General features: G+C 42.4%; 2 protein-coding genes across 3 annotated transcripts; one reads left to right on the top strand and one right to left on the bottom strand.

The window, feature by feature from the left end:
- Window positions 1-477: 477 nt before the first annotated feature.
- Window positions 478-4,917, bottom strand: LOC102707606 (O-glucosyltransferase rumi-like). 2 transcript variants are annotated; one of them, XM_006659665.3, is made up of 2 exons: window positions 4,191-4,917; window positions 478-1,914 (listed from the first exon to the last, which is right to left on the bottom strand). In XM_006659665.3, the coding sequence occupies exons 1-2, from the start codon at window positions 4,506-4,508 to the stop codon at window positions 577-579; spliced, it is 1,656 nt and encodes a 551-aa protein (XP_006659728.1). In that variant the 5' UTR covers window positions 4,509-4,917; the 3' UTR covers window positions 478-576. The 2 variants fall into 2 exon arrangements, with proteins under 2 accessions (XP_006659728.1, XP_040382778.1); XM_040526844.1 differs by lacking the exon at window positions 4,191-4,917 and adding an exon at window positions 2,030-2,050.
- Window positions 4,918-9,642: 4,725 nt separating this feature from the next.
- LOC102707331 (ascorbate-specific transmembrane electron transporter 1-like) lies at window positions 9,643-10,733 on the top strand. The gene is given in 2 exon segments (XM_006659664.3): window positions 9,643-10,510; window positions 10,512-10,733. Coding segments are annotated over 2 exon segments (744 nt in total). The 5' UTR covers window positions 9,643-9,784; the 3' UTR covers window positions 10,530-10,733.
- The last annotated feature ends 570 nt before the right edge of the window (window positions 10,734-11,303 follow it).

Here is an 11,303-nt window from a genome sequence, read left to right as displayed (position 1 = left end):
TTTTTATGGATGGCTCACGAGCCTAACGAGCCAGCTCGATCTTTATAACGAGCCGAGCCGAGCTAGGTTTTTAGCTCGTTACGATAACGAGCCGAGCCGAGCCATCTCTTTATCTTAACGAGCTGGGCCGAGCCGAGCCGAGCTGGCTCGTTATCCAGCCCTACTGATAAACAGGATCCCAAAACAAACTCTAGATAAATATCCAAAACTATAAAAGAAAGCCACATATGCAAATACCGAGCACGCGCTACCCTTGCTCGGCTAGGCAAGGCGAGCGAGTACGCGTGTGTGGTTCTATAGTTCTCTCACATCATTACTCAAATGGTTAGGATAAAATTGTCCCTTATAAGATCTCTATTTTGTAAGTGAGCAAAATAGGACTAAATTTCACATACATACTATTCATAATTTTTTTAGAAATTATTTCTCATATGGTCTAAGGCCCACAATTCAGTTCTAATAAATAGTAGTAAGTAATAAAGGAATTAATAATTGATTAAATCATGCTTACAACACAGAATTATATAGTGCGTGTTGGCCTACGTGTAATCGATCGGTGTTATTACTAGTAAATAATTATGGTTGCTTGCCCATCATCTTGTCGATTCTGCTGAGTACCTCGCCGTCTCTCTGTGCCATCTTGCTGGCCTCGTCGGCGGTGAGCGGCGGCGGCATCCTGCAGGGCTCGTAGTCGGCCACGTACTGCTCCCTGGACTGCATCATGAAGTCGCGGTTGCGTCCCTGCGCGGGGCACGCCATGGACTCCGGGCACAGCTCGACGGCGCGCTCCGGCACGGTGGGCTTGTACCGGAGCAGCGACGCGTACCGCCTCAGCACGTGCAGCATGTAGTCGTACACGTACTCCATGGCCATGTCGTCGCGGGTGAAGGCGCTGCCGGCGAGCCCCATGCGCTGCGCCTGCGCCGTGTGCGCGTTGCCCCAGCCCACGGCGAAGCGCACGTCGCGGCACAGCTTGTCCGGGTGGATGGGCCAGTAGTGCGTGCCGGCGGCGAGGCCACGCGAGAAGAAGTCCTGGTACGGCGTGGCGACGGCGAGCACCGGCGAGTCGCAGGCGAGGATGTACTTGCGGCTCACCGACCATGAGCGTCCCTGCACGTAGATCTTGTAGCGGTGGCGGCACTGGCGCGCCAGGTTGGAGTTGCGGAAGCCATTGCGGTTGGCGAAGCCCCAGTCCTGGGTGTAGAGCCTCGCCGTGCGCGAGTCGTTGCAGCGGAGGAGGCGCTGCCGCAGCGGCGATACGTACGGGTTCCCCTTCCAGTAGGCGTACGGCTCCCTGTCCGGCCACGGCAGCCGCGCGTTCTCCTCATCCATCTCGGCGAGCAGCGGCGCCCATGGCCGGATGTTCACCTCGGGCCACCCCCAGAATGACCAGTCGGGGAAGAGGACGTCCAGCGTGGAGGGGTCCTTGCAGTAGCGGAACAGCGGCGGCGCGGCGGCCCGGTCCGGGTAGGCGGCGGCGCGCACCTCGGGCATGTCCTCGCAGCTGAACATGAGGTCCAGGTCGGGGACGCGGCCAGGGTAGCGGCGGAGCAGCTGCAGGATCCCCCACTGGGTGAACACGTCCCGCGTCTGGAACGCCGGCCGGTACGTCTCCACGTAGGCGCGCCCGCCGACCACCACCAGCCGGAAGTGCGCCTGCCGCTGCCCGCGCTCCACCGCCTCCCGCGTGATGCCCGACGCCACCCACGGCTCCAGGTCGCGCTCGATGTACCGGAAGTAGGACGGGCACTCCACCGGTGGCGGCGACGGCATTGACGGCGCCGGCGCCGGGGAGGACGACGCATAGCGGGGGCATGTCCTGGTGTCGTTGGTGCAGTTGAGGGGGATGGGCAGGCGGCGTGAGGTGATTCGGTGAGGAGGATCAGTGTGCCGCCCGTTCCCGCCATTGCCAAACTGCACGCACAAAACAATGAGATTAATTCATCATTAATTAATTAATTGATCCCATAGCATAAGGTCACGTACAAAGGGCTTTCATTATTGTTTCTATCGCTGTATGCTCACTGACCTGAAAGAGAGAGAGGATGAGAGATCACTGACGTGAAAGAGAGAGAGGACGAGAGAAAGAAAAGTGGTTGATTTGTATTGAGTCGGCAAAACATAGATTCTTGGTGTATATAGCGAGGAGACAACAAGAAAATATGTTTTGTACGTGTATTGACTTTAATCAGAGACGCTGATCAGATGGAATGTGAACGGGGAATTGAATTACTTAGCATCTAACTACGAAGATTCAGCTTAAAAGGTGGTCCTTTATATAACGAGTTTTTTTTATTAACATGATTTAAGATAAATTCTATAATAAACTCTATTATTTAACATACCCTAGGCCAGACACCAGTGGTTCAAATTCCACGGAAAGAATTGACGTTGTCTATGGACTTGTATGGGTGGTTGAATTCATTGCCGTAAGCAGGCCGTTGTTTGTGTCGATGGAAAGTGGCTTGTTAAAAGCTGAGGTCAAGATGGCCTAATATTGTGTGTTTGTTTTTCTTCCACCACGCATAGCGATGGATTAGCCACACACGCACATATTCACGAATGAAAATTAATTAGAAATAATAATTTTATATCCATATTTTTAGACCTAGAAACAAAGGATAAAAAGGTAAAATTTGATTAAAAAAGTTCTCAAAATTAATAATAATTTTAAATTTTAAATTTTAAATTTTAAATTTTAAATTTTAGTTTATAAACATAAGTAAAAACGAAAAAAACGATTGAGGCGATATTGTTGGCACTTAACTAATTAGTACAACTAGATCATTTAATTGGTAGATGATGAGTGACTGCAAGCATCAGCATCACTAGCTAGCTAGTTTGGCTGAAAAAGTCTCAAAACCGATCGAATCAGTTGTTAAGTATAGGTGGTTTTTCTACAATATAATGTAAGTGCTGCTTGATTTCAACGCGCGATTATTGCAGGCGGGTTCAGTGAATTCCACAGAGTACTAATATATACTATGTCATATACATACTAGTATATATATAAACACATACGTAGTATATATAGCAGATAAGTCTATGTACTTGCAACGTACGCAGTTGACTCAAGGCATAGCTAGCTAGCGCGGTACAGCCGGCCGGGTTCATATCTCCACACACGACACACGTGTATATATACGCTACTAGTAGTAGCTCCTTCTTCTAAATCAATTAATAGTATCAGGTAGCGCTAGCTATTTATTAATTGAGCACACATACATATATACATACGCAGCTACAGCTAGCATACATACAGGATTGGCTCTTTTTACAACCGATAAAATTGATATTTTTATTGAGGGAGCACATATATATATAATGTTAGTTAGTATTAATTAAGTAGTATTTTGTAGGAGCTAGCTAATTAATAATAATAATGCTAGCTAGGCCTAGGACTAGGAGCAAGCGAATTAAGCTACAGTGCCGTGTATCCCGCGCGCGGAGCACTCGCTCGCTCTTTCGTCGTAGGTGAGATCGATCACGCAACGCATGCATGCAACATACTGCTTGCATTGCATTGCTTAACACCGGCCGGATCTCTCTCTCTAATCTATCTTTTATATATATATATATATATATATATATATATATATATATGTCGTATACAACACCAAACTAAAATTTATATGTTTTGGGTGAAATAGAGTATTAAAGAAACTGACTAACTGATGCTATATATATTATATATATACACATATATATATATATATATATATATATATAGCATATGTGTGTGCGTACGTTTGACCAGCAGCGTGTTGTTGGTTAGAGAGTCTAGTATTCACCGGGCCGGGTGAGTGACACGTAGTACATCATGCATATTAATTATATAGCTACTTTTTCCATTCCAAAATGTGGATGCACGTGTCGAAGGGAGGGAGTAATTAGCTAGCTATTAGTAATACAGGTGCAAATTAATTAACCATATAATTAAAATTAGGTTGTATAATTAAGTGTGTGTATATGTATGTATGGTATTATATAGTAGTATTAATTTAACCTGATTAATTCGATCATTCCTCTAATTAATACGAATTAAGTAGTAGTAGTAAGAAGAAGAAGAAGAAGAAGAAGAAGAAGATATGGATATGTACTATGAATTAATCAGCTAGCTAGCTAGCTAGTATAATAACGAATTGGAGGAAGGGATAGGGATGGATCGAGATATAGGAGTGGTAACTTACGACGGCGGTGAGATCGAGAAGCGAGGAGGAGGAGGTGGTGGCCACGGCGAGGAGCAAGGCCAGGCCGAGGACGAAACCGCCGATGACGAACCCCACGCGCTCCGGCGGCCGCATGCGCTTCACCCATCCGCCGCCGCTCCTCCACCTTGAGACGAACCAATTATTATATACCTCCAGCTGATCTTCCTCCTCCTGCTGCTTGCACCCGTCGTCGTCGTCGTCTTGGTGAGGTCGATCATCTTTTCCTACCAGCTGCATCAAGGCCACGCCCTCCTCCTCCTCCTCCTCCTCCTTGCGATGATTACTTGTACCTTCCATGCTATATTTCTTCGATTATTGATCGATATATGCTACTAGCTAGTATTTGCTCTTAACTAGTATTATATATATTTATATATATATCGATGGATATAATTCCATATATACGATCGAGAAGGGAGCTGAGCTATATAGGCCGGAGAGGTATACATATATGCATGAAAATATATATAATATATATCTAGATCGATACAGCTAGCTAGCTAGCTTCTCATGATCTCTCCCTCCCAATCCCTCCTATAGCTTAAAATTGCTTGCTAGCTCTCTCTTCAATCTGTCCCTCTGAATACGATCGATCGATCGATTGGAGCAACTAGCTACATATCTATCTATCTATCCCTGGAGTACATATATCTGATGGGCTACCTCGATCTCTCCCTCGATATGATACTAGCTGCTAGTCTGTTTATATATGTAGGAGTAGGAGGGAGCGTGGTATTGATCGATCGATAGACAAGTCAGTCAGTCGAGTCGTGGAGTCGTTGCCTGCGCAGAGACGACGACCACCATTACTATACTTAATTAATTACGTGCATATTAGCTTAATTAATTCCTTTTCTTTTTCTTCCCTGATCAATTCCCACTGGCTGATCATGGATTGACGTACCGTACCGCCGCCCCATAAGGAGGATGTTTCAATTCCTAACCTCACACCGGCCCCTTCACACAATTAATTAACCATCTTGTATATACGAAACCCTTTTTTTTTCTACTGTTTTTCAACTTTACTGCATACTTAATGGGGAACTTTTTACTGCACATCGGCCAGTTTATCCATTATTTTTTAAAAATAAGGGGAATTTTGCTATTTCTTTTTCTTATTACTCATCTCATTAAGCTCACGCAAAAACACAAGGGTTTCAACTTATACATATAGCCAGCTTCTACTACTAGATTCTGATAATTGTCTGGTTTTTTCATTAAAAATTTAAATGATATATTCGCAAATAAAAAATAATTTATGAATAAAACTTTTATATACATAATCTTAACAATCTAAAAGTCAAGTCTGAAAAATAAACTTCGGTAATAAAAAAACTCCATAATCACTCCAAAATTTAAGTTAAAAATTTAAATTTTGGTCTATAAACATAAGCAAAAATGAAAGATGAGTGACCATTGACACGTCAGTCAAACCCCAAGTCTGTCTTAGTATGTTTGTATATATATATTATACGGTTGCCCCACTAGTTACTATGATAATCTAAATAAATTTTGATAAAATAGTAGCAAACCACTAGTTAAGACTATTGCACTGTGCATAATTAATTATAGGTTGACATGTTTTGCAATTACAAGTTTTTAAGTTTGGACGGTAATATCAGAACATGCAAGGCTAAGTTTATACACTAATTTTGAAAATATTGTAACAACAAATTGATAAGCTAATTTCAAAATCACTACAGTATCAAGTATACACATTACAATGACAACTTAAATTAAATAATTTATTTACATTACCTAATATTAGTATAAAATTTAAACTCTGCAAAACTAAATTTATTAAAAACTAATATAATGAGTTGCATGCCATACAATTATCCATCTATTTATAATAAATAAAAATTGTTGAAGTTCGTATATATCAAATGAACAAAACAATTGTGCAACTCTCAAAAAAGGAGCAATTTAAAGTCTAACTTTTCTCTAAGTTTAAATGAAAATTTTATTGTGTCTCCTTGTATTACATAAAAATATATTTAAATCGAATTTTAATATATAGTACAATACCTAGCAAATATTTATCACACAGGTTCTTTTCCGTTAAAAAATATATCACATAATTTTAACAAAGTGAAATTATCAATGATGTTTTCACTATTTGTGTTTCCCGTTCATTATTATTAAGAAGTACACATATCATTCAATGCTTGAAAAATCTTCTGGAGTGATGTCATTTGACATATTAAGAAATTTACTTACTGTACATAAAAATATGGTAGCAACATAATATTTCTGAAAACCCAAATACTCATTTCTATTTACTGGATAAATTCTTTTATATATATATATATATATATATGTGTGTGTGTGTGTGTGTCGGAGATATGGGCCTAAGGGTATTATCGCGAGGTTGGCATGTTGCACCTATGGGCCCAGAAACTCTCAAACCCAAAGGGGAAGGAGGTCGGGCCCCAGGGGAGGGGGAAGGGGTCAGGGCGCCCCCGACCCCCGCGGCACACCCCTAAGACATTGTGGGACCCATATGGCAAGAGGTCATAGCCCTGAAACTCAATCACCGCATTTATTGCGATGGGAGAGCGCCAGGGGCATGCGTGGCCCTCGCGATGGAAAAAGGCGTACGCCTGCACCACAATAAATGTCGTACAGGCGCGCATGGAACTCATGCTGCCCCCTGCGGAGCGAAGGACTGGGAGGGGGCAGGTATCCCTGACAGGGTAGCGACGCCCTTGTCACTTCGGAGTGCCTGCTCCCACTCCATCGCCGTCGCATCTAACACATATCGGTCTATCTGATCATTTTATCACTAAATATGTAGTTTCATGACACATGACCTTAAATCGATAGTTTTGAGAGAAATTTTGTGCTTCTATTGTTTTGTAATATAGATAATTTATAGTTTTATGATAGTTTAATCAAAATACATAGAGTTTTGTGACATTTACTCAATTGTATAATCTGTTGGTGTAAGTTGTAACAACATGTCTGAAATCATTTCTATTACTATTTTATAACCCACACAGTTGGAGAATATTTAAAAGGAATCTAGAATGGAGACGTGTTATGTAGCTTATGCCTGCCCCCCGGACGTCATGCCTAAGCTATGCAGCATTCAGCAAGCAAAGCCAAAAGTCAGGCAGCCCAATAACTCAATTTTGATTGATCAATATATGGTTTTGATTTAATTGAAAGGTGTTGAAAATTGACACCGGAAGGTAATGGTTTTGCTCCGTACACGTGACTATCTTCAGAGTTCATGTGGTGATCGTCAAGTTGTTTTTTTCTAGAAAAAAGTCAAACAACTTATTTATAACTAAAAAATAATTTGTGAATAAATTTTTTACAGCGATCTTACAGCCAAGGCTAAAAAATATACTATACTTAAAAAACCCCAAAATCAACTTTAAAATTAAAGTTAAGAATTTAAATTTTGACTTATAAGCATGCTTATAAGCGAAAAGAGGAGGGCGACGTAACAAAACCATTCCATGTGACAACAGTTACATGACTTTATTCACCCGAATTTATATTCTATTATTTATTAATAGCCAAATTTTGTTACAGAACATTCAAAATTTGTCTAATTAATTTCCCGGTGCAAATATATATAGGAAAAACATATCATGGTTAAAGGGCAGATCTAAAAGCACGTAATTTGGTGAAAGTCACCGCAGCCATTATTTGGATTATCTCGGTCCAATTGAGATGGGAGACATTTTTACGATATCCATCGGTAACTCATAGAAATTTAAATGCATTGCAGCAAAATTTGCCCCCTGAATATGTATGGTGGTGTGTACGTGTTCTTAGATGATGCAGCCTAAAAACATGGAAGTAGTAGTTAGATAGCACATGCTCTAAAATGCAACTGTGACAAGTAATGCTGCTTCAAGTAACATACATATGTAGAATTCGAAATTATAAAGCATCATGGTTTTTTTTAATGAAAACATCTTGAATTTTCTTTTATAACTTAATACAGGTATAGTTTTACGTACCATTTTTCTAATGGGACATGAATCAAAATTTTGATTTGCTCTCCGGGATGTCCAACTTTACGCAAACAATTCTTATTCTCAACCATACACTTGTACAAAAGACGACTTTTTTGCTGTGCATGAGTTTCATTTTTTTTTCAAGCGGGCCTAACAAAATCTGCCTGTAAAAGTAACGTGAGGTCTATGAATATAGCACCGCTAACAGAAAAAAAAAATGACTGTTACGGATAGATCCTTATGAAAATTGTCTGTAAAAAGACATTTATTTTTGCAAACTACAGATCTCTAAAAGAGACTTGAGGCCCATAAAAGCAGCCCAGCCGGCCTCTCTCTCACCGACATCAGTACATGATTGAAGCCTTTGTAGTTTCTACTATCGTTAATTTGAAGGTGGCATCATATCATGCAATGGACGATGACACACGATGGGGATTGGATTTAGGTTCACATTTTGTAAATTAATGCGATTTGGGGATTTTTTTTTTGGTGTACGTTTTTTTTTCCTTCGCTGACGATCAGATAAATATTATCGCCGATGAAGTTTAATTCTTTTTTAGTCCACACATCTGCCCGCTAGTGAATACATGGCTTGGAATGGATGGCCGATATTACGAGTTTTGCCACTATAGAATTTACAAAATAAAACAGTAGCTAGACTGTAAGAATCTTTCTTTGGCTCATATAATTATAATAAGCAGGTAGTAGCGCGAATAGGCATGCTGGTGGCAGTAAGACCTTTATATTGTTAGTGTGCTTGGATCTCGTACTACATGTGATTTAATTTTTCGTGTATATATACACACGCACTCACTGCCGTGCGATGGAGGGAATCAAAGCAGCTTGCTACGTATACCACAGATGCATAAATCATTGATCAGCACATATTTGTCTCCTAGTGCATGCCTGCGTGAATCGGTTGGATGGCACATATATATATGTGTGTGTGTGGAGAGAGAGTGCGTGTGACATGGTCTTCTGTTTTATTCTTTCTACATTTGGAAGTTTCAGTGGCGTCGCGGTAGGAACCCGGCCAGAGATATATATTTTGTCAATGAAACAAGATAATGATAGGGGTTTTTATTTTTTGCGCGGTATGCATGCATTTATCTCAAATTAATATATGTTTATCTGTGGATATATCGATCGATCGATCAGGCGATACATACATACTCCCTCTGTCAAAAAAAACGAATCCTTCGGTTTTCGTGTCCAACTTTTGACCACCTGTCTTATTTGAAAAAATTTTAGAAAATTAGAAAAAAAATTAGTCACACGTAAAGTATTATTCATAATTTATTATCTAATAAAAACAAAAATATTAATCACAGAGTCAAAAATTGAAGATAAAAAGTGAAAATTTGGTTTATTTTGGGACGGAGGGAGTATATTTATATATGGATGGTTACGGTTGGGGTGAGTGAGAGTGGTTGGTTAACGTGGATCCATCCGTTGGTGCGTGCGCGGCAGCAGGAGGTCCACGTAACTGCATGTAACCAACCGCCAAGTAAGATTGCAGTTGGGGAACACGAACACTACATACATATGCATGCACAGCACTCTGCACTCCTCTCCTCTAGCTAGATCGATCGATCGACCATGGATCCATCCAAATCCAAGATAGATGATATGAAGGTGAAGGTGAAGGAGGGCGGCGGCGGGGTGGGCGCGTGGACGGTGGTGGCGCACGTCCTAGCGGTGGCGGCCACGGCGCTGGTGCTGCTCTGGAGCATCCACTTCCGCGGCGGCCTCGCCCTGCGCTCCCACGACAAGCAGCTCATCTTCAACACGCACCCGGTCCTCATGCTGCTCGGCCTCGTCGTCCTCGCCGCCGAGGCCATCCTCTCCTACCGCTCCTTCCCCCACCTTCTTCTCTCCAGGGACGCCCGCAAGAAGACGCACCTGGCGCTGCACGCCGTCGCCCTCGCCCTCGGCGCCCTCGGCATCTACGCCGTCTTCAAGTACCACGCCGAGGCCGGCATCCCCAACCTCTACTCCCTCCACTCCTGGATCGGCATCGCCACCATCTCCCTCTACGCCCTCCACTGGCTCGCCGCCTTCCTCACCTTCTTCTTCCCCGGCGCCCCCCACCCCACCAGGCGCTCCGCCCTCCCATGGCACGCGCTCCTCGGCCTCCTCGTCTTCGCGCTCGCCGTCGGCAACGCGCAGCTCGGCTTCCTCGAGAAGCTCACCTTCATGCAGGCCCCGCCCCTGCGCCTCTCCAGGTACGGCCCGGAGGCGCTGCTCGTCAACTTCACGGCGCTCGTCGTCCTCTTCCTCGGCGTCGCCGTCCTCCTCGCCACCGCCAACATCGACACCACAAGCTAGGTACACCGCCATGTAATCCATATGCAGGCATACATGTGCATCTTGTAATCAATAAATTATTTAAAATTATTCCTCTCTCATCATCTTCATCTTCTTATTAGTATGTTTGTATCGATGTAGTGTGTATATGTAAGCACTCGATCATCTGTAAATCAAATCGTTTCTGTACGTGCGTGAGTTTTCTTTCTTGTACAAATTAAGCAGTAATTTAATATTTGGTTACCCATTTCTCTTAATTCTTACTATTTTACCGTCCCATATTTTTATATGTACTACTAAGGAGTAAGGATTATCTCTAAACATATCACATATACTATATATATCGTTCGCCATAAGAAGAATCAATATTTTCAGTCGGTTAATTTTCTGATGTCCTTGTGATGCTAGGATGCATGTATAGCTCGTATCACACAGACTCAGTAAAATACCCAACCGAATCGTTTATTCAAAAAAAAAAAAGAGGCGTTATGTTTTTCTTATTCTTTTTTGCAAAGAAAAGATTGTATTATTGGCGGGGGCGAATCAGCATGAGGCGCCAAAAAATAAAGCAAAAAAACGACAGTCCGATAGCGATTTATCCCCGATCGAAAAGAAAAAGGTTAAAGCACATTAAATACCTTCAGCCAAAAAAATTGTTTTCTTCTTGAAGCCCCAAAAATGAATGACTGACAGCGTAGATGGGCAACAGATGACTGTGACTTGGAGACTTAATTAGTCACCGCTCGCTTACTTTAGCCACCCTTGAAACCTGCTTTTTGGCTAAGCTTTTAGGCGGCAACGAGACGAGACG

The sequence above is a fragment of the Oryza brachyantha genome, chromosome 8, assembly GCF_000231095.2.
Source record: "Oryza brachyantha chromosome 8, ObraRS2, whole genome shotgun sequence".
Lineage (NCBI taxonomy): Eukaryota > Viridiplantae > Streptophyta > Magnoliopsida > Poales > Poaceae > Oryza > Oryza brachyantha.
This window is presented reverse-complemented; position numbering and strand designations above follow the sequence as displayed.

Excerpts from the sequence above, each read along its gene's own strand:
- LOC102707606 (XM_006659665.3), bottom strand. The coding sequence starts at position 4,508 with ATGGAAGGTACAAGTAATCATCGCAAGGAGGAGGAGGAGGAGGAGGAG. Across the intron at positions 1,915-4,190 it reads TTCTCGATCTCACCGCCGTC|TTTGGCAATGGCGGGAACGG; the intron begins GTAAGTTACCAC and ends TTGTGCGTGCAG.